Source organism: Parus major, chromosome 2 (genome assembly GCF_001522545.3).
Source record: "Parus major isolate Abel chromosome 2, Parus_major1.1, whole genome shotgun sequence".
In the NCBI taxonomy this organism is placed as follows: Eukaryota; Metazoa; Chordata; class Aves; order Passeriformes; family Paridae; genus Parus; species Parus major.
This window is the reverse complement of record NC_031769.1, coordinates 62,564,617-62,591,206: the sequence shown is the minus strand read 5'-3', so window position 1 is coordinate 62,591,206 and position 26,590 is coordinate 62,564,617. Positions and strand designations below refer to the sequence as shown.

General features: G+C 42.9%; 1 protein-coding gene across 1 annotated transcript in view; it reads right to left on the bottom strand.

The window, feature by feature from the left end:
- Positions 1–26,584, bottom strand: part of GFOD1 (glucose-fructose oxidoreductase domain containing 1) — a 76,596-nt gene extending 50,012 nt beyond the window's left edge. Inside the window, exon 1 of the mRNA XM_015619604.1 lies at positions 26,220–26,584. Within this exon, the coding sequence (XP_015475090.1) occupies positions 26,220–26,472 (253 nt within the window). The 5' untranslated portion in view covers positions 26,473–26,584. The remainder of the gene's footprint in view (positions 1–26,219) is intronic.
- Between the last annotated feature and the right edge of the window lie 6 nt (positions 26,585–26,590).

The window sequence follows — 26,590 nt, the reverse complement described above, 5'->3', positions numbered from 1 at the left end:
AACAGTTTTATCTGTATGATGCTTTATTTTAGGATAGCTTATTCCACTCGTCTCAAAGGAAGAAACTACACTGGTATAAGCCACCTTTGTAACTAAACAGCTGCAGCAGCACTGCTTCTGTTCTTGTAACTATTTCAGGTTTCAGCATAGCTTAACAAGTGAAAGCCAAGCCTGAGTTTAGCCATTCAGTCACATACTCATATACAATATCATCATATGGAATCACGACCCCGAATGAGAACATTCAAGAAAGGCTACGTGGATATTCCCACCTTTAATCTACCTTAAGTTTTGTCCCCATTTTGAAGGTGAGATGTTGTAACACATTCTGGAGTCATTGAACCATAGAACAACTTGGGTTGCAAAGGACCTTGAAGACCATCTAGTTCCAACCTCTCTGCCATGAGCAGGGACACCTTCCATTATATCAGGTTGCTCAAAGCCCCATCCAGTCTGGCCCTTGAACACTTCAAGGGATGGGACACCCACAACTTCTCTGGGTAAGCTGTTCCAGTACCTCATCCACCCTCACAGTAAAGAATTTCTTCTTAATATCTAATAACTCATCCTCTTTCAGTTTAAAGCACTACCCCTTATTCTACCACTACATGCCCTTGCAGAAAGTCTCCTTCCAAGTCATGGAAGTCATGTTTGGTCTTTCCCTTACACCAGTGGAGACAGCATCTTTCTACTGCTCTCCAAGCTCACACCTACACTGCAAGCACGGTTTGACGGCTGCACGTGCTGACACACTTGAGTGAGTTTGTCCCTAGCAGCAATAGCAGTGAAACCACAGCAGCAAGGAGTTTCACAGACCACAGGATGCCTGGTGACTTTGCACAGGGTGTGCTGATGTCTGTACTACTGCAGCTTCACTGCTGCTGATCATCAGCCTGGCTCGGTTACGGCATGCAGGGCACCAACTAGACATCTTTGTATCTGGGGGCAGTTCTGAGTTGCCAGGGCAGGAAAATACAACTCTCATCCTGGTTTTGTTCTGGTTCTTGCTGTGCTTCCATCTTTCTTACTTGAAAGCCTGAGCCCTCAGCTGCTATGGTCTGGAATACTTGAGATGTGAAAGCCATGTCTCCTGTCTGAAAAAAATCTTGTCTTCTGTGTGTGTTGAAGGGATGGAACCACATTCATATGTGGTCAAATCTACAGTACAAGAAGGCCCTAAAATGAGGCAATGGCACACACCAAAAGCACATCTAATCACCAATGAGAACCTTTGCTTGTCCAGACATACAAACCAAGCACAGATTAACCAGCCCAGACTGTGCAAGATACTTTTAATCCAGCCTTTTAGGTGACTTGACAGGATTGGCAAAAGCCTGAAAGGCAAAAAGGGTCAGAAGGGAATTTTACTGCAGTGTCTGCTCAAAACTACACAAGCTCTCAGTTACACTTTTCCGGCATGCACCAGTGAAGTGGAAAGAGCTTTAGCACGGTTCATTGCCAGAACGCAAAATTAAACTAAAGAACAGAAAGTCTGCTGAAGTTTAGCATGTCTGTCTCACTCACTAAGGCTCCTGTAACTCGAAAACCCCACAAAACACAAAAAATCCCAACCCTCAATGCAAATGTTTGTGTGCTTGAAAGCTTGGAGTTTTCCCCAAGCTTCATCAGTTCATCAGATAAAAGATGTTGTGCCTTTCTATATACCTTAGATCACCTTTAAGCACTATGACTGCATACTGCCAATAAAACAAAGCTTTTGCAGTAAAACAGCTCCAAATTTACTCAAAAGCTGTATGCAATTTTTAAAGGATGATGTTCTTCCTTTTTATATGCACATGCTTATTTGTATTTTCTAAAGAAAGATCACAGAGTTACTACTTTGTTATAAAAATGCTTTTTTTGCAAGACAAATTAGCCATATTGTACTTTAGAATCACTCCTTTGACTTAGCACGAAGCCCTTAGGAACCTATGTGTGAAATGAAACTGACAATATACATGTTATTAAGCATCTAATTGTTGTGTTTAACCAGGAAATAATGAGTTTTTCTTTGCTGAAGGTCATTAGAGTATGGGAGACACCACACATGTGATAAAGATTCGTCCACTGTACAAAGACAAGCTAGATCACATAATGACACTTGATCTAAGCAACAGCAGAAAGGTCAATAAATGCTGAAATGATCTAAAATTTAACTGGGAAAAAAAAAAAAATGGGCTTCTTCAAAGTCTTTCATGTGTCTCCTGGAGGGCAAAGACAGCAGCAGAAGTAGAGAAGCTTTACTTGTTCAGGGTACAGGCACTGAATGATGACCTTGTCCCTATACCAAAAGTTCAGCCAGCTGACAGAGTTAAGCTTGCAATGCTCACTGAAAAACAGGTTCCCTGTAAATTGGAAACTGGAATATTATCAGATGCCAATAGAACAATCCCCTACAGACATAATAGAGTCTGATCCTTAAGAGCACTGAGGTCACTTCATTACATTCCCTCAAGTTTAAAACCACTTTAAAATATTTGTATACCTATTACAGGAACATTTTAATGCAGTTTTACCATAGGAGGAAATGCAGTAGCATAAATAAGATTAATTTCCTTATATTCTACCAGTGAAATAATTGGGTATTTTGTGCAAAAACTTTGAATAATCAAGGAGTCTAATAATAATAAATCAAATTACAAGCTGCCCTAGAGTTCAATACTGGGACTGGTGGAGATGTCTTCAAACACTGATCACAGATTTCACCTTTTATCATTTGCTAGGGTTTGTGCACCCCAGTAGAGCCTCAGCAGAAAGCAGTGATAGCACATCTGTCTGTCATGACAAGAAATGCTCCTGGAGCTCTCCACAGGGAGAAAGCATGCATGGGCATCAAAAGGCTGCTTAGGGTTTCATAAAATGCAAAGGGCTTAAACCAGCAGACCTAAATTGCCAAAGTCAAAGGTACAGCCACCCTGTCTTATCAAATGTGCGTGAAACCTGGGTTACTCTGATTACCTCCACTTTTAGGGCACTTTCACCTCAGATTTTTCACAAGTCACTTGTGTGTGAAGAACACTGACATAAGCTCAAAACTCCATTGCATTTTTTCCTCACAGTTTTGATCTTCCTGGGTTATTTATCTCCTTGCTATTGTGCAGTCTGCTATTAGTATTTCTTCATTAGGTTAACATGCAGCTGTTAGTGATTATTTCACAGCAATCATCGTGAACAGCAGCAGGATCCTGCCATCCAAAGTCTCTGCATCTGTACCACTGTCAAGCACCCTGTCAGGACCTCTTCTGAAAGGCCAAACACATTTTGCTGTGCTTGCAGTGGCATTTACTCCCACTCTTCAAGCCAGGAATGAATCTAAGACTTCACACCTTGAGAAATAAATCCATATAAATGCTAAAATTACAACAGAGCAGGAGTCACTGCTTCAGCCCAGGCTGTAGGTAACACATCTTTCAAGCTCCAGTCACATGAATTAGAAGGACTATGAGAAAAACTGGAAGGAAAATAATTCTGCTATCTCACCAGTTCTACCTACAGTTTGTAATTCAACCCAGCTCACAAAGCAAATCCAGCAGTATCCCTTATTTTACAATAATATGCTAATTAGGACAGTAATACCCTCTCTATTACCCTTGCCTCAGCACATTTTAATTACATTGTAACCTAAGCAGACGTGACTAAACACCTAAATGTGTGTATGCCATCAGTGCAAGCATTAAAGGCCAGGTAGGTGTTTTGAGCAAACTGATATAGTGGAATGTGTCCCTGCCATGGCAGGAGGGTTGGACTAGCCGAGATTTAAAGGTCCACTCCAACCCAAACTATTCTGTGATTCTACAAAATAGGAACACTTTTCCACACGTCGATGGTTACACGGCAAAATCCTACTGCAGACAGAGCAAATCTGTATGTTAACATACAGAGGTAAAACCAGGAAATCCTGTCAAGGTGTCAGGTGAGTATGACAACTTGGAATCACTACAAAGTTCTAAATTTTGTGCTCTTTAAGTGTTAGCATTGTTTTCTAGCCTGACATTTCCATGCTTGGATCCACGTCAGTCCTCAAGATTTAAAAAAAAAATTAAAAAAAAAAAAAAAAAAAAAAAAGGTCACTTTTTACCACCTCCTTAAATTGTATGTATTTCCACCCCAAAACCCAGCTAGTTTACTCCAAGACAAATGCATTTTTAAAAATCAGGCTATGTTTCGTGGTTCATCATGTCCATTGTTTCCAAAAGTAAATAGCCATTATCCTTAATGATTCAGTAATCACTCCCTTCCCTTAAATGAAGGGCTTTGAAGGTGATAGGGGAAAGGCTGCTTGGGTCAGATAGCCTCAGTGGGAAAGAGCAGCCAGCTTTTGTGCTGTTGTATTTGCAGGAAGACTTGCTCTTGTTTTTATTATGGATAGGTTTTGTTGTTTCCCAAAGAGAGGAATTACAGGAATTCGAGAAAGAATAAAGAATTACCACGACACCCTTCAACAGAGTAGGAAGGTAGCCACACAACTTCCACTAGCTGTTAGAATGTGATAAATGACAGCATGAAATTGGATAAGAAACCAGAGCTCAGCAAAACGAGTAAAGTTTAAAATGTGCCCTGGGAAGGCTTCCAGATGTTAAAAGTCTCTTGCTCTAGCTCTCTTCACATAGACACATTAAATTTCCTGAAGAGGGGACCTAGCCCCTTCCAAAAAGCTGTTTAGCAATGCAGACTCACACCTTTCACTGCCCTTGATTTGACTTATCTGTGTGCAGGAAAGTAACTCGTATTGGCTATGTGTAAAGAGAGCTTTGTAACTTGTAAAACCAGCTCTTGAGAGAATTTATACTGTATCTGACTTGAAAATGCAGATTATTCCCCCTCCCTTCAGTGCCTTTGAGTCACTCAAAGATGACGTTAAACCCTGTAGGATTTAACAGCAGGAAAACTCAGCATTGGGTTCTCCACTCCCACCGAAGTTAAGGTCATGGATTTGAGCACTGCTGACTGCTTCTGAAAATCTCATCCAAAGGACCCAGTCCAAAGCAGGCTAATTCCCTGGACAACTAACTCATTTAGACTTGTACAGACTTTGGCTTCAGCCCAGGCTACATTAGCATCCTGCAGAGCAATGTGTTTTAACAATTTACCATCCAACAGCTCTTAAAATTCTCAGCATCTCTAACTGAGCCACAATAAAATGTTGTTATTTGACTTTATTTTCGTAGTGCATATAGTGCATTTTGGATTTTTTTCTGAGGAGCAGTGACTAAACCAAGCTGTTGCTTACTATGGATTACTTGAGACCAGTGTTGTCACTTACAAGTAGGGCTTGCAAGCACCAAACACACAAAAACACGCATTCTCACAGGCTTTACAAAAGCACAACTCAGTCTATCCAAGGAATACAGACAATTCAGTTAATAAGAAGTAGGCACACATCACACCAGTCACCAAGAGCCTTGTGGCATGGCATATTTCTGTCACAGGTTAGCAAGTGACTTATTCAGGAGCTACAGTCTACAAAAATACTGTATGAATTAAACTACAAATAAATAAATAAAAAGAACTCTAAGATGATCAACAACTGCACTGTGTTACATTTCATGATGCTGGTGGAACATGTCCAGGGAAAAATAACCAAAGCTTGGTTACTCCTTGGTTTCAGTCTTGCTCTACCTAAGAGAGTAAAAGGTTTCTCCATCATAACAAGGATGAAGTTTTAAAATTGTCCTAGGCAGGCAATGAAGACCTTCAATAAACTGCTTATATTGTAGGATTTATTTTTTTTTTCTGAATTCAAAGTTAGTTGTTATTCAGCAAAATTCAGAATTCAGCACCATTTGTCACACAATTCAAGGTCCAGTTTCAGAAACTGTCAGGTCTGACTAACACAAGGGAGACAGAGCTTTGCTGATAGGTGCAGAGAAGCATTAAACTGACATATTTTCAAAGACTGTGAATTATACATGAGTTTCTGCATGAACCAGACAGGTTTAATGTGCCACACATTCTCCATGTATTACAGTTGAGTCTCTTAATACAACAATTGCATTTTATCATTCTGTGAATTTAAAGCTGGAGGAAGCATGAGACTGACATCTCCAGAGACTTGTATCTGTTCCAGAAGAGAATAGCAACTACGATTCCTTCCACAGCATTCACACCAGTGCATCCAACCCAGAATGGGCCAAATGCCCAAGAGAATGGGGGTTTCAGCTCCCATCCTCATGCAGCTCTCAGCCATTCTTCTGAGAAGACGATTGAGGACATTGACACAGGGTGGGTAACCTAACATTACATAATGAGACTGGTCTCCCATAGCACCTGGAAGAGCCAGAAGGAATTTTCCCTCAAGACTCAGCATGCAAGGGGGAACTCTTTTTGAGGGAATCTCTCCCATCATGAGGTACCACCTCAGCTGCAACTTTACATATATTTTATAATGTGTTGATACGACCTGGGGAGTAAACCTACAAACCACCAGAGTCTAATACTACCATACTAACGCTTAACATAATCCCATCCACTCTAGCTATTCTTCTGTAACACCCACAGCATGTTTGCTAACAAGACCTCTGTTGCTCAGCAGGCTGTGTCCACCTCTGGGTTTCCTGATGCAGCAAAACCATTGGCCTCCTTAATGCAGAGCTGACATGTTGTCTCAGTGTATCTAATATTTAAGTAAGCTTCCCAAAAGGCCACTATTTCCCCTGTGAGACTGTTCTGCCTTGACGCTGTGAAATTCTATCTTCAGCTCAGGCATACAGAACAAATGTTCCTGTGAAGCATATGCTTTGTTTTTTTAACTGGCTGCATTTGATCATCACCCTTTTCTGCCAGCTCTGAAATGCTGCTAGAACATCACCCACTTGAATGGCAAGAGCTGCTGGCAGGCTTGCAATGAAGAGACTGGGCTGCTCACTGAAGAGCTGAAAAAGAAAAATCACAGTCACTGTCTACCTACCTCTGACACGTGATCGACAGGCATGTCAGATCCAACACCCTGGTGCCTTCACAGAGAGCAGAGCAGTGTGAAAGCACACCAACCACATCCTGCAGACAGCTTGTAGGGGTACAGGGGAAAACACAGCCCCTTGGTAACAGCCACTGCAAAAGGTCTGGGGAAGCACAGTTTTCTTGTGCACGCTTCTCTGATCCAGACAGCTCTACAATAGCAACTGCTTACACATTCAGCATTGATTTTAAGGCCTTAAATGGTTTAGATGCTCTCATGGGTCATCTGACCACACGCCAGAAGATGGACTGTGACCACAGCATAATTTTTGCTTTTTACTACACCACTGGGATATGGTTTCAGTTAGAAACCAATGTGGGGGATTATTTAGCTCCAACCTGTTCTGTCTAACCCCCAATCCATTTTAATGGCATCCAAATGCAGTTCAGCAGATTATGTGAGGCATCAGTAAACTGAGGTAATTTCATCAATCACACCAACAGACAATATGACACCAATGCAGAAGTACAGGTATATGTGAATTCAAAGAATAGAACAACAAGGATTGAAGAGAACTCATTAAGGTATTAAAAACTGGAGTTAAATGGAAATAATGTGATTAAATTAATAAATTTACTCTAAACACCTTTTTATTTTTTTCACAATGAACTGTCTGCTATTATGAAAGAGTGTAGTCCTGGGACTAAGAACATTATTGCACATCTGTACCAGCTAAAATACCCACCACTACATACGTAACACTAAGTAAAACTTGGTAGAGTACATTCCAGTGACAACATTCATCTGCTCCCTGTCAGATCACAGTATTTTAGTAGGTTTTGCTCATGGCACATTAATGCTACAACTGTTGTAGCTCAGAGCTTAGATGGCAAAGTTAGCAGTGGAGGATGGGAGAGGAACAAAATGTCATTTTAGCATTGTTCCTGGAATAAAAACAGAGAGGAGAGAAGCTGCTAAGGTGGTAGTCAGATGTGGAACTTGCAAGACTGACAAACAGCATAAAGGAAAAGGGCAACAGCCACCAACCAGATTTCTTTTTCTGTGGCAAATTTAACTGTTCCAAGTCCATGTTTCAATGTCTACGTAGCTACCCTGTGGCAAGATTCTTCAAGGAGAAACCACACACAACACCCAGTTCTCCCACAAACTCATCCCACATGACCATCATAGCTATGGCTACAAACAAGGGCAGCTCCTTCTGTTCTCCAGTCAGTTTATGGTCAGCTGATCTGAAACCACTCATGCCAAATCCAGCATCATAAACCTGTTATTGGATTTGCTGAATTCCTGCTGGGTGAGGTATGCTTTCCACAAGATTATTATTCTGAAATACACTGAAGTAGGCTACATGCAACAGCTTCTAATGAAAATTACTGTTGTTTCTGTTTTCTGCAAATGAGTGCAGGAGGAACAAGGATGAGATGTGCTTGAGCCCATGGGGCAAGAACACAGTTACAATGATACCTAGGCAGACTTTCCCTCCTGCATCATTTTTGTGCACCCCAGACTTCTTATCCCCTCTGACTGCTGTCTGACAAACACAGCACTAACAAGTCATAAGTGAATTCATATGGGCTTCCCATAAGTGTTCCTAAGTCATAGTGCAAACCAGCCTAATTGTATCAGCAGCCTTCCCTGCTTTCCACTCCACTTTGCAAAGAGCCTTCCCAGAGGGCCAGTCAACCAGGTGAAAGAAGCAAGCACATTTCTGCTTGTCCCACTTTGCTGGAGGAGGGCAAAGGCTCAGTTAGCTCATGAATAATGCATTGTCTGTTTATGCAACTCCAGGGACCCACTTCAAATCGGCTTGTGGTCTCCAGAATTACTTTCAGCATACTTGGCCAGACTCTTTGGTAGGGAAATCAAAAAGCTGCTTTCAAAATTTTCTCTGCTCACTTGAAGCTTTCACCCCTCTCTGCTATACATAATCCAGAAGAAAGGAGACATGATTTTCTGGTCACTCCAGTTTCACGCTAGTACCATTTGGCTGACTTCAGTAGATTTACCGCCCATGTACACTGCTGTGACACAGTGAGCTTCAAAGATAGCTTAACAGCATACAGGGATGTACCAGCAATTCAGAAACTAGTCAGGAGGAGAGCAAGCTGCATGCAGTATCATCAGTGCCTCCTAAGCAGATGGTTAAGCACGAATTATCACAATAAGGGCTAACAAAGTCTTTTCTTACTTGTTGTAAAGGTGGAATATGAAATAATGAACAAGTGTAAGAGGGAGAGGTCAAACTCATAGGGGGTGAAATGACAAGATATTCCTCCACCCTGAAAAAAATATCTTTAAATACTGGCTCTCATCCCAGAGGTTTGACCCCAGGGGATATGATGTCAGTATGCCAATGCAATAGCAGAAGCAAACCTTGAAATGTAATGTCAACTCCTCCTTGTAAACCTCATCTAATCCAAAATATTTCACATGAGAAAAACTTGCATAAAAAGGAGCCAGGAGGAGAAAAAGAGCTCAGCTATACAAAGTCATGCACACTGGAGACATACCCATGTTAGGAAAAGACTGAGTTGTTCATGGGGCCAAGTCAAGCGAGGCACAGTAACAGCTCTCTCAGCTCCCCCTTCCAGGCCCAGCGTTTAAAAATGTGCCACTACAGGCTGTGAGCCTAGTGAGAAATGGACACCACTTAGTTTGCTCTCCCTCTACACTGGGCGTGACTGAAACTCAGATCAGTCTGGAGACACCTACAAGCAATTTCTGGCCTACAAGGTGCTGGTTGGAGCTCCCTGGAGCATATTCAAGTACTGCGTGCATTAGGAAAGTGTCTCAATGAAGAAGGCTGCAGAGGTGCTGTTAACAGCATCATTGGGGAATTTAACTCTACTCAAACATCATCAAGTAAGTTTGAGCCCACCTAACTGCAATGGTTGCTGCACACCTGAAATACACTGCATGGGAACCACTGCCAGATCAGGCAGCATCATAGCACAGGCCAGGCTAATACACATATCTTTACAGGCCCTAGCTATGAGGAGCTGGGTAGCTTCAACAAAACACGGCAGATAGCAGGGTTGTGACACAGAGTTAAAAGTAGCAACCAGGAACAGGCTCTTACAGAGCTTTGACCAGTGCTGTTCTCTTTGCACTGTCCTAGACGCCCTCCTCACACACACCAAAAAAAAAAAAATAATAATAATAAAAAAAATTTTAAGTTAAGTTTTACAGACATTATTTACCCATTTTCTACACACAGGTTGAGTTCAGGCTAGGTGACACTGGTCATCTGCCTACATCACATTTCACCAACCATCTTGGGAAGACAGCTCATATACCTGAAAGTATGAGACAGCTTAAATACCTGAAAGTATGGAAGGCTGTGGCACACACAGACACATGCCAGGTCACTTCAGACAGACCCTACTGTGTTTGGCAAAAACTTCTGGAGTTACTCACCAAGCTCTTATCAAATGTCTCATGGCTTATTGATGCTGCAACACCTATTCATCACCTCTGTTTAATAAACAAGAACTTCTAACTGTGCCTGACTCCTCTCTGCCTTCCTAATCTTCTAAAGGAAGGCTAACTTTCCATCCTTCATCATCCCAGACATGTTATCAGTAACCTGCTGCACTTGGTGCTCAAAGCATTTTCTGCCTGACTAGAATAGTTCTTGCCACCTCAGTGGGAAGTTTGCAGCACCAGACAGATTGCTTTATTCCTCCACTCAGGATTCTTGATCTTTGAAGTTCATCCCCACAGGGAGAGAGCCTTTACAGAGTCCTTCTCTAGAAAGTTCAAGACAGCTTGAAGACAGTAAAGGTAACACACTTTGTTTAACCTTTTTCACCACCAAAGCATCCAGCTAGCATTTTCACTTCCAGGGAAGGGTCATTAATTCACTGCATCTTCATGTTGGAGACGTGCGACAGTTCTCACTCAAGTCCAAAGATGTCTTCCTCCCTCTCAGTTTACCCTTTCTCAGAGTAATGCAAACCTCACTTCAGGTCCTGCCCCAGCCCTCTCCTCCCAACTGCATCTCACTGTCAGGGGACCACCACCACCACATGAGCCCCTGCAGCACATCCTAGAGGCAGCTGGTACACAGCCCTTTCCAGGCAAGCAGCCTGGTAGTGGAAGGGAGACAGGGAACACAGCTCCCAGGCAAGAGGGAGGGCAGACAAGGGAATTTGAAAGTAACAAGAGCTACACCCTCTTTTCCATTTTTTGCAAGCCTCCTCCCAGCAGCACAAGTGCTGCACTGACACTTGTTCCCTCCTGCTCCAACAGTTTCCCATCCCCTCCCCTGACAGCCTTTATTCAGCTGGCTTCCTCAGGCCAAATTTGTCAGTATGACGGGGTGCCTTTCCATTTTCTGTTTTCATCTATTTTTCCAGTTTCTAACAAGGGAGGTGTCTCACACTCAGCCCTGAGAGCAGCCCCTCCCCTCTTATCATTTGACTGAAACACATCCTCCTCTTCCAGGCAAATATTATCTGAAGTTTTCAAGCAGTGTGTTTTCAAAGACAAGAAATGCCAAAGAACACTGCCAATGCCAAATGCTTTTTCACCACTTCCCAAAAGGCTGGGCATGGCTTGCCACTTTGCTGTGACATTCAGGGAACCTGCAGCAAGCGTCTGTCTCCTGCAAAGGGGACAGAAGGAAGACTTAGGTGGTTTCTACTCTTAATACAGGACTTTAACCTCAACAGCCCATGCCCTCGTAAGTCTCTTCTTTATTTGGCACTGTTTCCTAACAAAGGTAACAAGACAAACACTGGCCACTAAATGTAAGAAATTCAGCCACGCAGAAAGAAATACATCTTTGTATTTCTTTCTGCGTGGAAGAGGAAGACATCTTTGGACTTCAGTATTCTCTGATCTGACTACGATTTGCTGCTGTGCAGATGGCAGTGACAGCATGGCCCAACTGCGGCCCACTGCACATTTCCATCACAAGTTCTGCTCTCTTTATCCCACTCCCAGTACTTATGGCTTTTTACTCCTCTGAGTAAAAACCAGTAAAAACCTGGCAAAAAGGAATCAGCCATAAAACAAGTATTGCACTAAGAAAGTAAAAAAGTATTTGTTTGTAAAGAAAACCAACTTGGTCTGGTGACTTCTTTCGATCTCACGGAAATGCTGAGACAATGCAAGCAACAGGGTTTGGCTTTCCATCTCTTGTAATGCTGCTTCAGTAGAAGCAGTTTCTTTGGAATTTTGGACAAAACAACAACTGCTAAACAGAAAGTGACTTCAAACAGATGACTTTTTGCCAATAGCAGATCAGAAGGCTTTCAAGTCCTTAGGCTTCAGGCATGTGGAAGTTCCATTAGGGTCACGCCTGACACACTTCTAATACTGATCAAGCTCTCAGGGGCGAACTCTGGAAGATTTTGAAGGGGCAAAAATTTCAGAGACAGTGAGATCTTCAGGGCTGTGAATCTTCAAGTACTTGAACTTGAATTCTGCTTGAGTTTCCACAGTTAGCCTCCCACCAAGTGAAAGACACCTCTGCACTGATGCCTAACAAATCCAGTGCCTAGAAAACAACTGCATCTATTCCACTATTTCCACAAATGGAGAGAAGGATGAGCTGCCTAGGGGTCCAACCCTGCCAAGGTGAGGAACCCCATTCCCACTTTAACCTAAAACACACACTGCTGTACTGAGGCAGTCTGGAATAAGAGCTCTGCATGCTCATTCTACCTGTGATCACTCACTGCTGTTAGTGTGCTTCAAATAAATGGGCTCCAACACCTGCAGCTACCAACAGAGGTGAGAGTTTTCCCATCATTGTAAAACTTCTCGTGGGAGATGTAATAACAGGAAAAAAGGAATGCCACTGATGTGTTAAAGGTTATAGGATCTGCAAAACTGAGAACCACACACACACGGGAGTCCCATCCCCAGCTGCTCAGTGTTCTTCACCTGGTCAACCTCTAATCCCAAGGAGGAGTAAAGAATTACTACATCCATATTTTTGTGGGAAAGAATTTGAGTCACATGAGCACAAGATATTGACATGAAAAAAAAAAGATTAAATTCTCCGAGGAAATGTAGAGGTAAATCTCAGATTGCTCAACACAGGCCTTTTTTTCTGCTTTCCATGTCTGAAAAGCAACAAGCCAGCTGAAATCACTTTAATCATACCAAAATGAACATTTCACCATAAATACCTGAATTTTCACTATCTTGTGCCCTGTGAAGCAATTTACACTTACTTGAACATCCAAAAGAAGAAACAAGATCCAAGACTGAAAATTCAAGGCATTTTGAATCAGTTTCTCTGTTTAAAGAACATAAGGCTAGATGTTCCCCACATCATCCACAGCATTTTAATTAGTATCCTAACTATTGTCCACATCAATTCATTTCTCACAGTCTTGTAATTACAGGTTTAGAGATTGGGACATTACAGCTGCATTAAATCAGAACAGAGGCTCATGCTACACAATTCTCCTGTCAGAGTAACAGAGTTTGAATCAGACAAAGGCTAATTTTCTGACTTCTCTTCCTCTCTGGCCATATTTTAATTTATTTTTTTTTCCAATCAAGAAAATACCTCTAGTGCTTGCTACAAGAAAACTGAAGGAGTACAATTATCCACACTAATTTCCTTAAAACTAGTTTCAGGGCCTGGCAGGCTTTACAGTGCCAGACCAGCCTGGGAATAAAAGAACAGATAATGAGAAAAAGACAGACTGGCAAGGCGATCTTATTGCTACATATATGTATTCCATGAACAATACTAAATTACAAACTAATATATTTTATTTGCTGGCAGGACTGGAAGAATGCAGCACTCTCATTTTTTTTCCTGCATCAATAGTTGCAGCAATTTCACAAGCCTATTGCTACAGCACAAACCCATCTGAAGTTTGTTCTAGAGATTTTTGATAGACAGAGAATATATCTCATTACAATCACGAGAGTATAATCCATTTGATCTGCTTGTCTCCTACAGACCTCCTAGCTGCAAGCACCACATAATCCACATGGAACACAGGCTAACGTACTAAGACCTGAAAGACAGTGATAAAAACCTAAATGTATCCATCATCCTGGTCCAGAGCTGCAGTGCAAGCAAAACTAATATTCTCCAGGAGTAAAAACCAGTTTCCTGTACTTCACTGCTGTTAATTCTTTGATGTATCCTTTTCAATAAAGTAATGTAAAAGTAATTCCTTCCCAAAGTAAGCAAAAGCCTTAAAATCCAGTCCTTTGCCATTAAACCAAAGAGCTCACAAAGCCAATTAATAACTCATATGTCGCATTACATTTAAGACTCTTCAAGAAAGCCTTAAATGATCTGCCAAAATCACTTGATTTAGCAGTTACAGCATCATCCCACAATTTTCTGTCAGGCACCAAGGATTCTAATGCCTATTTATTTATTTACCACCCTTGGTAAAAAGCACAAACATCCATATCTACCTGGAAAGACATCATTCATGATTCTGTACAGTGCAATTCCACCTAGTGCAAATTTCCTGGAAGCACAGGGAATAGTACATGCAGCTCCAGCAAATACCAGCACTCTACTCTCTTTCACCCAGCACTATCAGATGATTCTGCACAATGCATGAGACTGTACATAAGCACTCTACAGGCTGAAAAAATGCCTAGACATGAAATTGCAGATCTTTTTTGATACTTCATCCAAGCACTCCTAACAACAGCTGCAAATCTGAACTTGCTCATATCAGCTTCAGCTGATGCTCAAGATTTTATTTGCAACCAACATCACATATGTGTATGCTACTGTCTATCTTCCAAAACAGTAGTTTCTCCAGTCAGCCCAAAAAGGCCCTGCCCATTTGCTAAAGAAAGGGGTTTTCCAGTGGGCAGAGGGCCATAACAAATACTAAAGAGAAACTCCATAGTTCATTAAAAATAAATACACAAGTCTCCCAGGTGCTGAGCCATCACTGCTCATAGTAAGCTGTCTTATTAAGTGTTTTTTGTTTTTGTTTTTTTTTTTTTTGTAGCATCTGTTAGATAAAGCTCCAGCACTGCAAAGCTGATTACTGACATTAATAACCCACAAAATATTTGGTGCCTCAAATAGTCCTTGCAATTCCTTCATGAGCTGCCCTGTACACATTAAAAGGGGACACCAAGAGTAGAAGTAAAGGTTATCTGCATTGTAAACCAGGTTACTCTGCACTCTACCCAGTCCTCTCTTCCCACTGGTTTTAGAGTCCCTCCACAATCTCGAAAAGGAAAAGCCCTGACCAGAGTGACAGCGACTGGTCCTCCTCCAGCAGCTCAGATGTGCTTCCCGTGATTATCATCCTCAAAAGCGTTCAGCTGCAGCAGGTCCCACAGTGAAAGAGAAGGGCAGAGCTCAGAGGCCTCACCTTCTGCCTCTGCCACCAGTCTCCCATCCAAACTTCAGCAAGTCCCTTCATTTCCCTGTGCTCCCTCATACAGACCTCTACCTGGTCTGTAGTTTTGGGCATCCTGAAAGACAAAACCACCTTCAGGAAGGCAGGTAAGTGCAATCTAATTAAAAACACACAACCTGTGTTACAGAGAATGGAAGCTCAGGACAGAAATTCTGAAGCTTAATTCTCATCATACTACTCTTGCTTAGAGCAAACAGGAGTCTCATCAAACACACAACAAAGATATAGTGGAACAGTTTTATCCCCACCTGACATGCAAAGGGTCAGGTTCCTCTGCACACAAATGGAAGCAGGTATGGTCTCAGCAGCTGCCAAAACATCTGTGCATATCATCAGGCCTTGTGAAGGATTACAAGTCCGTAATTTCAAACAACGACAGCCATGGTACCATCACAATTAAATTTATATGACAAGCTGAGAGACAGCACTATAATCAAAGGCATAAATAAGTCTGCTAGACAGCATCAAATCTCACAAGCAAGCAGAACAGCATTCATGAGACAGAAGCAAGATGGCTTGTGAACACAACTTCCTCATTTCAGGCATACAATACGTCAAAGTATTTTTTCCTAATGGGTATGTGGCAGAGTAAAAAATATATTCAGAATTAGATTTCAGGTCCATGGTTCTCTCAAGCTACACCAATAGTCACAGGCCATGTCCACACATACTTATCAAAGATGTCACCCCTACAAAAGAAGCATCTCATGACACAGATTTTTAAATAGAATTCTTCAGCAACATTAATTTTAAATTCAGGACACCTTCTCATGCATTCGGATAACGCTGTATCCACAAACTAGTCTCAGGGAGTGTTGCTTAGCACTCTGCCTGAGAAGAAAGTCTTTATCCAAGCATCTCATACTGTTTAACCACAAAGCATCTTTCCCAGAACTAAACTGTCAAGTTCCTTCAAGGCAAGCAGCAAGTCAAAAGTGTTCTGCAAGCTCTGTCACACTCATTTAGTGATAGATTTTTGTAGGCTATGGCTAAGGTATCTATGCACCTCTGCTCAAAATATTTTCCATTTTTCATTCCTACAGATATGCTGCCATAGTATGCTAGAGAAACACAACTATATCAAGCTATCAAATTGCACAGACGTAGCTCTATCTTCAGATTTTTTTGATGAACAGATAAAAAAGCAGTTTGCAAGCAAATTCCCACTTACATGAATTACTGTGCCTTACAGATATCCTGTATAAGGAATCAGTGATTTTTGTCTTCAAGAAGACTACTTGTAATCAAAGGTTTGCAGAGCTGTGTCCCAAGACTCCCACCAATCATCTCCCAAATTGACAGAGATGTCTTTGCTGAGAGTACACAGATCTGCAAGGCCAGGCCCCTCTCCCTGAAGCACAGCTGGGTTTTCTTTTGGGCCACAATGTGTTCTCAATAATGTCATCATAAATATCAACTATCTCCTTTGATTCAGTAGAGCTTTAATTGCATTTACAGCGGAGCAAGCACAATCAGAATCAAAGCTTTTACATACAACTTTCAGGCACATTTCTGGAATTTATTTTGATGCACACAAGCTTAGCTGCAATTGTTTCTGATGTTCTCCCAGCTATTTTTTCTCCCCTTTCCTATCCCCACACGAAACACTAATAGTTGCATTGTCTTTTATGGGCTGAGGAAGTGAAGGAAGGGGAGGGACTTCCAGGAATTTTTAATTTATATATTTTTTACTTTAATGGTTTTTTTAAAATTTTTATACATATATGAAACTATAGGTACAGACACCAAGAGAAAGGATTTTGAGTGCTCAGCCCAGCCTTTGGTTTCACATTTTTAAGCAACATCACTCCAGCACAGCAAGGATAATTACTATTTCATAGTTCTCTCTCCTTGCTTGACTCCATTTGGATTTTGAACAGCTCTCTGTATTAAGGCTTCTCATTAGCCATGTGGAAGCCCAGTACCCCAGAAACAGTATTTAATTCAACCATGACCTCCCTTCTGGGCATTTCTTGGCAAAAAAATTGCCACTTGGAAGAGCTGAAGACAGCCAAACATTCACTGCAAGGAAGTGCCAAAACAAGGGTCTTTATTGCTGATAAAAGCCATGGAAACATCAGAATGCAAAACAAAGGTGCTGCCTTTTTTTCACTTCCATCTGCTTCACTAAAGCTGTGACTGCTGCTGTGATGGAATTGAAGGCACCAGTTTTCACCCTGAGATAAACTCTAGCACAGCAGCACATGACAGAAGCAATTTTACTCCCTGTGTTAAATCACTATGTTTACTCTTACATTACTACCAAGCAAGTTCCTCACACCATGTTCTCATTTTCTGTGCTCTTCACCATGCTCATACTCAGGAGTTTGGCCTGATAAAGAACAAACTTTTATCATTAGCCCTGGCTATGCTAAAACAAAGGATATTTTGGTCTATTTCCAAAGGAGAAAAGGGGATAAACTCTCGGCCTCCACAGTTCCCTACAACTCCTGTTACTCTATAAGTCAAACCTGTGTATTAGTAAGATCTGGTGTTTATGATACCCTGGATGCCAGTTCCACTACCTGGAAGTGCAGCTATCCCAGGCATCCACAGTGCTCAAGGACAATTACACTCACACCTGCCAAGTGGATGAGTCTTGCCTGACACAGGCGGTCATGGCCAGCAGAGCAGCAAGGTTCATCCTCCTCTGCTCTTCACCACATTTTTGGCATAGCCAGCTCCTGAGCAAGCACAGACTTTTGTTCAAAGGTCTCCAAACTCACAGTGACCCAAAAGCCAAATCGAATTCCTCACAGTGTCCACAACCATAAACCACTTGAATGAATATATGGCCCATCTTTATGCAGAGCACAGCTATACCCATACACCTAGGGCTGGACTATACCTGTAACACCTGTGCCAGCTGAACACTCTAAAGATGCAAGTGACTGCTAATGCCTGCACAGGAGCAGGAATAACCTGTACCACACACACGTGCCACTGTGCTGGCAGAACAGCGCTCATGCCAAGTCACACCAGCTGGTGACCACACAATGCATTAAAGACATCATGCCCTTGCAGTCATAATTATACTGGTACAAAAATCTATGTGCAGACCAGGCCTTAAATCAATTTAGGAAACCTACACAAGGGATTGTCCCTCTTTAATTATATAGCCATTTAAATGAATTTGTTTAAATCAAGATTTGAGACCTGAAATAATTTTTTTAAGGAGTGTGGTTTTGTTACGTGCATGCATGCTGACCTTGCAAATGAAATCACTGACTTTGACAGCTCACTCTTAGGAGCCCAGAGTTTGTTACATGGAAAATAAACAAAAAGCAGTGAGGTAAACACTTCTGCTTCAGTGGTTTGAAGCAACAAGAACAATTCATAGCCACTCAAAATAGTGCTGTGGCAAATAGATATTTACAGGGGAGGGGGTTGTTACACTGCAGTGGCCTGTGATAAATACATTTTGGCTATCGTGGAAATTTTACTCCATTTTCATCCTTGGTGCTCTGCCATCTTTATTGCACAGTGGGCAAAATCTACTGCACGTACAAAAGGACAGAAAGCTGCATTATGCTCTAACACAATTTACCTAGTTTTCAAACAAAAGCAGATAGAACAACATATCTAGCATCTTGCAGAGCTTTTACCCTGCCTCTATCCAGGGTTGTGCTCAACTACCCATGTCAGGAGCATACAGCAAACCTGTCACATAGTGTCAATCTCAGGCATAAGAGGGTTTTAAGAAAAAGAAAAAAAAAACAAACAAAAGAGAGAAAAGAGGCAACTATGGGAAGCTTGAAAAATCCAGTAATTTTATTTGTTCAACGTATTTTCCCCTCTCTGCATTCATCTACATATTCTTCCTTTATTTATTATTTAATATTCTTTCAAAATCTGGAGCAACAGAAGCAGCTTGCAAGTCCTTCCTTTTACCTACACCAGTGAAAACTCAGCAACTCAAGTCCAAAACCAAGCAACAGGACAAAGTCACAGAGGGATAAGACAGCTCAGTACCACAGCAGGCATCACAGTGGCCACTGCCTGTCAAGAATGAAGGTACAAAGCAATGCAAGAAAGAATAACAACAATAAAAATAAAATGTCTTCTAATGTTTCCCATGTTAGAGGAGTGCAATAATTTACTCCACAAGTTAAATAATTACCATACTTAACCTGGGCACAGCTCCAGCAGCATAAACACACCTTTTATCAATACTGTCTCATCTTCTCATAGAATCAAGCTCTGTGGCACATTTTCTGTTTGTGCAACAGCACAGATGTGCCATTTTAACAAAAAAAAAAAAACAAACCAAAACAAAACCAGCTGCACAAGATATTGTCTATGTGATATTCACTGTACGAACTGTGACATCAAGTGAAAAACGGGATCCTCACTAGCGCAGCCACAAGCCTAGACGTGCACGTCTACACCTTCAGCACCAACGCCAGTTTCATTATGGGAGATATTTTACTACTTCCAGCCCTTTTTCACTTAACTTACACTAGTCAAGTCTTCCTCAGCCATGCCAGAAGCTACATCCCGGAGTGCTACTATACCACTCATCTGTTTGCAACACAAAATCAAGATATTATTGTGCTGCTAATGCTGGTTTGTCACTGTTAGCACTGACAAGGGTGCCCTGGGAGGACCTGTGCTGGAAACAGCCCTGCTGTGCACTAGTCTTTGAACAGATGAGTTTTTCCAGCACCAGAGATGGTAAAAAAAAGAAAAAAAGCTGCCTTTGCTACCATTGCTATCAGAATGTAAGAGCAGAATAGCACAACAATAGTGTTCAAAGCACACTGAAATGATAGAGGTCATAAGCATTTGCCTACACAAAGATATGGGAAAAATAAAACAAACAAACAAACAAAACAAAAAAAAACCAGCAGCCCTGAAACATCTATTAATAGAAAGATTTCTCTTCCAAGTATCACCCCTGACTATGGGCTCTGCCTAACAAAGCATGACAGATCAAATCAAACACTGGCAGAGGTCAGCACTGCTCTCATTTTCTTCACTACACCATGCCAAAGGTCCAAGCCCCCAGCAGTCAAGCAGCTGGAAGAAAGGTGTCTGTGCTCCAGCACATTTTGCTATTTAAATCACAGGGAGAAGCAGAGCTGCTGAGAGCTTGGGCTGCTATTTGTTTCAACCAACTCACCTACAGAGCACAGTAAAATTTGACGGCAGGCAGTAACCTACAAACAGCAGAGCTGCTGCTTTCCACATGTGCCCTCCTCCAGCTGAGTGGGCCAAGGCTACACCTGCAGCCATCCTGAGGAGATTCAGCCCAACCCACTTCAGTTGCCCACACGGGTCTGGAGACAAAATCTTGGGATCCCCAAGGCCAAGCACTCTGTTTATATAGGGAAGAAATGCAGCAACACACACTGACCTGACTGGACACAGGATCACAGTAGGATCTTCATACCTGACACTGTGTAAAACAGCCACTTCCATCACAACTGGCTGGTTTTTAGGCTAGGCAAATTTGGGTGTGTCATCATCACAGCATAAGCTCACTGCCCCAGTATTCCAAGTTTTGTCCATTCTGGGCTCCCAACCCACCTACCAGTGTAACAACAGAACTGGTGGCTACTTTCACACAGAAAAGAGAAACTGTGGGAAAATGAAAACACGCCTTTGATTTGAAGGTCAGAAAGGAAACAAGAGGTGGGAGGTTTTCTGCTTTTTTAGTATTATTTTTATTAGCTTTGTTTTTAAACCTGACCGCTGCTCTTTAACTCAGCTGTCTCAGAGGCCCAGTATCTCTGTAGGAATTTTACAGAAATAATACTGGCATTAAAGGTCTGCTGTACTGAGAGAAAAAGGTCAATGGAAGAGTTAGATGCCATTTTCTGTGGTATACCTTCATCACTCGAGTAGAAAGATGACATGCAGCCAATTGCCAGCAGGCTCTTTGGACTGCCTTTCCAATAAAAGTAAAAAAAGGCATCTAAGCCTTTGCTAGCTCTGCTGATTGAAGATAGACAGCACTTCATCTGACTTCTTTTGCAGTAAGATGACCATAATTCACATTTAATATGCCGCAAAGTCATCTGCCTTCTGAGTACAAGAGTGTGTCGTGCTGAAAGTCACTGCTGTTAGATCAAATTTAAACTCAATATTACAGGATAGAAATTACATTGTTATTAATAATAAATTGTCATGATAATGTTTTCCCTTAATAGGGCATCTCTTCCCCAAGAATCCTAATGCTTTATAAACTCTGGGCTGAGTTTTACCTACTGCTACAACACTAACCTCTGCTCGATTTGCATGGGTGCAGAGTAACATAGAAATTAATCAGAGATTGCATCAGATCTGTAAATTACTTCACTGCAGCTTGATGTCCCTCCCACCTCAGAGATAGATCCAGCAGTAATACTCTCAGTGCTTTAACAAGGAGTTCTCACAAACACATTTTAGGCAGCAGGCCTATTCTATATGCCTATGTGGTGCCAGTGCTTCCCGTGAAGGGGTGGGAAGGTAAGGATCTGAGCACTACTATTTATGCTCCTCTCTAAATAAAGATGCTCCATCATGACCACAAGCAAATATAGAAGAACCACGAATCAGCAAAAAACTTTAAGTGCTCCTTAAGAGGAGCAGCTTCTGGAGGGCTGGGAAAGTCATGCTGTGTAGTCCCCAGGCAGAAGGGACTCCTACCATGTGCTACTGCAACATAAACATTTTAAAAACTAATACTGTGTAGATGTGGCTGCAAATACATGCAGTAAATATTCAACACACAGCTCAGTGTTCCTGTTCTTAACTTGGGATGAAAGAATAAGCAAAACAACTGTAAATAGAATCAAGGATAACATCTCCTGAGATATGCTAAACATCTGGTACTTGAGTCTTCTTGAAAGCAAAACATTTGGTCCCCAGAAACATTTATGTGGAACTCGGGAGTAAGTTTTCTTTATCCAAGCTGACTTGACGCAAACACCAACAGGACCAGGCACGTAGAAACATCTGTGCCTTCAAGACGAAATGTCACCAAGGTCTTCTCAGAACCACACACAGTAAATCACTTCACCTGATGTGGCAGCTACTCGGTCTCACCAACCAAGTGTTTCAGTCAGGATCTGAAGAATGTCGTATCTAATTGACTGAGGAGGGATTACACTGGGAAAAGTCATGTGCTGACAGTTTTGAACTAGGTGATACTACATGGAACTGTCTGTGCTAGCAGCTCTACTGATGCTGGGCTCAAATAGGCACTCAATAGGTGACATATTTCATTCCCTGTATGCAAACACATCTCCCCTGTCTGATCAGGCTCGGGATACAACTGTACTACCAAAGCATGCAGGGAGGGGAAAAGAGGACAACTTCTAGCAAACACACTGAAAGTTTCAGTTCAGTGAGAAGGAAAACCACCCTATTCAACAGCAGGATTGTTCTCCTGGTAAGGTATGGAATACTTACCTTAATATTCACCCATTGATCTTTTTTTGAGCACCAAGCAGCAAGTCAGTCAGGACATCAGCTTTGTATTATGCTCCAGGGAGCAAATACAAAGCATTAATAAAAAGAGCTCCTAAGTGAACAGGACAGACCAGGGGCAAGAAAGGCAAAAGGTCAATCAGGCCCATTTTGTAGAAGCAAACAAAGAATTTGATTCCTTTTATCCAGAACTGACAGAGGCCATCAGCGTATTTCACATAAAATACCACAGGCTTTATTGGTGCTTTTGTTCACTGTTCAAACCAGCCTGGTTTCCCATTCTCTCTTGATTTCTCAGTTGGTTCCAAAGACTTGTCCAACACTGATCCAACTCCTAAGGAAACTATCATAGAGTCAGATGCAGCTCAGGAACCTTGGTTGCAATAGAGAAGGGCAGCAGAGGTTTAGAGGAAAAGCTCCAACAGGGCCTGTTTGAAGCTTTATTTCTCTCATTTTCTCCCCTCAACAGCTGCCAGGAAGCCACAATTTGGGGACTTCCTCAGCCGAAGCATGTATTCATACGCTTCTGTTTCCACAGCAGTTCATGGGCCACTATGACAAAAACACATTTCAAGTAGCAATACATCTGCATGTCAGGTGCATCTGTGAAAACAAAACAACTGAGTCCTTCCTGCCAAGTGGCCAGAGTTAAACACAGCTGTGGGAACACCTGCTTCACCCCACCTTCACCTCTGGAGTCTGCATCAGAAACAGGCCAGAGGGGACTTAATGTGCTGCAAATTCACAGTGTAAACTCAGCTCTAGATGGTTGATGGAAACACCAGCAACTGCTTCCTTGGCTTTTACTTTTTAATAATGAAACTTCACCAAATGAGAACACAGCTTTGGGAAACAAGACCATTTAAAATAAAACATGGGTACCAAAGAAAAGTTGGTCCCTGTCTCTTACCAGGCCAGATACGCATTCTGTATATATAGAGAATAGAGAAGCCAGACATGCATGCTATTAACAAGCAACTCATGATTTCTCAACCTCTTCTGCTTCAATGCAGGACATCATGTTTACACCTCCCAAATCTCCATCTGGTAGAACCTCTGATATCCCCATCTATGTCCTATCATTGGCTGCTACATAGTATTTTTTGTGTGAAATTTCAAGAGTAAGGAATGTTTTTTCATCGTTTGTTTTCCTCAGTCTATACAACATTGCCCCTCTTTACCAGAGACTTATGAACCTCCCGCTTGAATTGGAGTTTCTCCCACAAACCAGAAATTTCATTGATTAAAGCAAAATAATCCCTCCAGGGCACAGCAGTTCCCAAGCCATGAAGGGCACAGCAGGACCAGGAGACAGAGCTGCCAGAAGAGATATTCCTCTCAGCAGTTTGGGAACTGCTGCTCTAGCTCCCTGTTTGTACCTAAAAGAACATGCAAGAACTTTCATTGTCACAGACCCAATGTCTGTATTAAAATAAAAATAAAAAAAAAATCAATAAAATTTACCTCTGAGATAACTGTGAGAGGAGTTATTTATAGTCCAAGATATATTTCTGTAACAATTTTTAAGTAAAACGCTATAAAAATTATCAGGTGTTGCATGTTATCATCTTGTAACCTGTTTATCTCCTGTTCAGTGACCATTCCATGCATTTTTAGCAAACTTTGTTACCCTTACAACATACAAACAACGACTGCTGGAGAAAGGGAGGAAACCCTTTATCTAGAGGCAACAGGGAACCAATAATGGTGCTGCTCAAACAAACAGGGAGAAAACACTTTTTTTTCCTGCTCTGGTCTGTTGTTAGCAGATTGCATCAGCAACTTGCCATTAACATCTCAGCTACATCAACTCATAGAACCATTCATGAATTCAGCTCATGTTTGAGAACAGACCTTTTTTTTTCTTCTTTAATCTGCAAATATTCAGAGAAGGATAAAACATTATTACTTTATTATGCTAGATATGTGTCTGTCCCTCTGAGAAAAAGTACATCAACTGTGTTTATTATTTCAGAAATTTTGTTCTTCTAGCAGATGCCTTGTGTCTGCCTGAAACCTCATGGGACTCTACCTCTAAGATCACAAGGCAAGCCGGGAGACTTCCATGAGCAACACCTGCAAGACAGTGTCACAGGAAAACTGACACAATTGTCGCCAAATTACTATGTGTCAACCGTGGAACCTTGTTACTTTACACTGTCCTTTAGATGTGTTTTGGGGGATATGTACTTCTACATTATGAATTCATTCATATATCATTCTGGCAAGCAAGTCAGGTTTCTGGTGCAAGAGTAGCATCTTCAGGAAAAAGTCAAGTAAGTGTATTATAAAAGAAAAGCAAATGTTCTGACTCAAAGAACAAGCATTTCTGAGTACAGAAAGTAACACTGAGCAAAGATTCCAGACAAATGCCTACACTGTACTTGAGGAAGGATTTTTTTCTTAAGGTACTGACTTAATTTCCTTAATTGCATAATTTTAAATGTTGAAAACACTAGCTGGCTGCGATATTAGCAGCATTTGAATGGTGACTAATTCTAATGAGCATACTAGTAGCAATTTAACACTACGACACACCACACACATTTATGAGGCTGAGAGCGATAGCAATCAGCCTCCTTAGCCGCAGCCCCAGAGCCGAACCAGCCACCCCAGCTCATAAACCTCCACGCTCTCAGCGCCAACACCTCACAGCTTTTTCCTCTCATTTTCACCTTTTGTCACCTACATTTGAGGGGACAAATTAAGAGTTCTTTGCTGCGGAAGGTGCTTCCACTAGAATCCATCGGAAAGCCGATGTCCGAGAATCAGAGGTCCTGAAGCTGGAAGAGTAAAGACCAGACTTGCGCTCACACAGGAGAAAGCGAGATGCGGCCCGCTTTCGCACGCCTGGAACCAGAGCAGCTGACCACAGTGCATGCCTACTTTTTCAGTCCCTCCTTCCCTTTGTACGTGAGCTTGGCTAAGCCTCGGCTGTAACAGCGTTTCCTCTGCTGTCACCGCTTCCTGCCTCCCTCCCTGGTTCGCAGCTGGGGTCCCGGGGCCAGCAAGGACACCCGCACCCCCCGAGCAGCGCGGGTGCCCCGGGGCGGGCGCGATGCTCGGGTCCCCGCTCCCCTGCCAGGCGCCGATGGGAACCGGCGGGCGAGACGATTATTTCCTCCCTTTTACCACGACTTTCTCCTTTTTACCACGACACGGATGACACCTGCCCCCTCCTCCCGCACCCGCGGGTGTCAGGCCCGGCCCTGGCTTGCCCGAGCATCGCGGAGGGGCGGGTCCCCGGTGCCGAGGGAGCACGCCGGCGGGGACCGGGGATACGGGATGTCACACACCGAGCTGCCGCAGCGCCATCCCCCGCGCCCCGCCGGTCCTCGGCCTGCACCCGCGGCTCGGCCAGCCCCTCTCCGGGGACACGGGAATGGGGAAGAGGGCTGAAGAGCAAAGCGAAGGGAAAACTCCGCGCTGAGGGGGGAGGCTCAAGTCCATTCAGCCCGAGGAGAGCGCGAATCCCGATCCGAGGCGGGGTCGCCCCCGCGGCCGCCCGCACTCACCCAGGGTCTTGACGGCGACCTGCCGGGTGAGCGGCGGCGGCAGGTTGACGCAGACCAGGTCGACGTCCTGGTGCAGCAGCACCTCGTCGATGCGGCTGGTGTAGAAGGGGACGCTCATCTCCTTGGCCAGCTCCTCCGCCTCCTCGGGCGTGCGGCCCCACAGCGCCTTCACGGCGAAGCCCTCCGCCTTCAGCAGCGGCACGATCACCCGCGCCGTCAGCCCGGTGCCGAACACCCCCACCCCGGGCAGCATGGCGGCGGCGAGGCGGGTGGCACGGCGAGGCGAGGCGAGGCGCTCCCTCCTCCTCTCAGCGGGGAGAGGGAGGCAGCCCCCGCTCGATACCGCTGCTGCTGCTGCTGCCGCCGCCGCC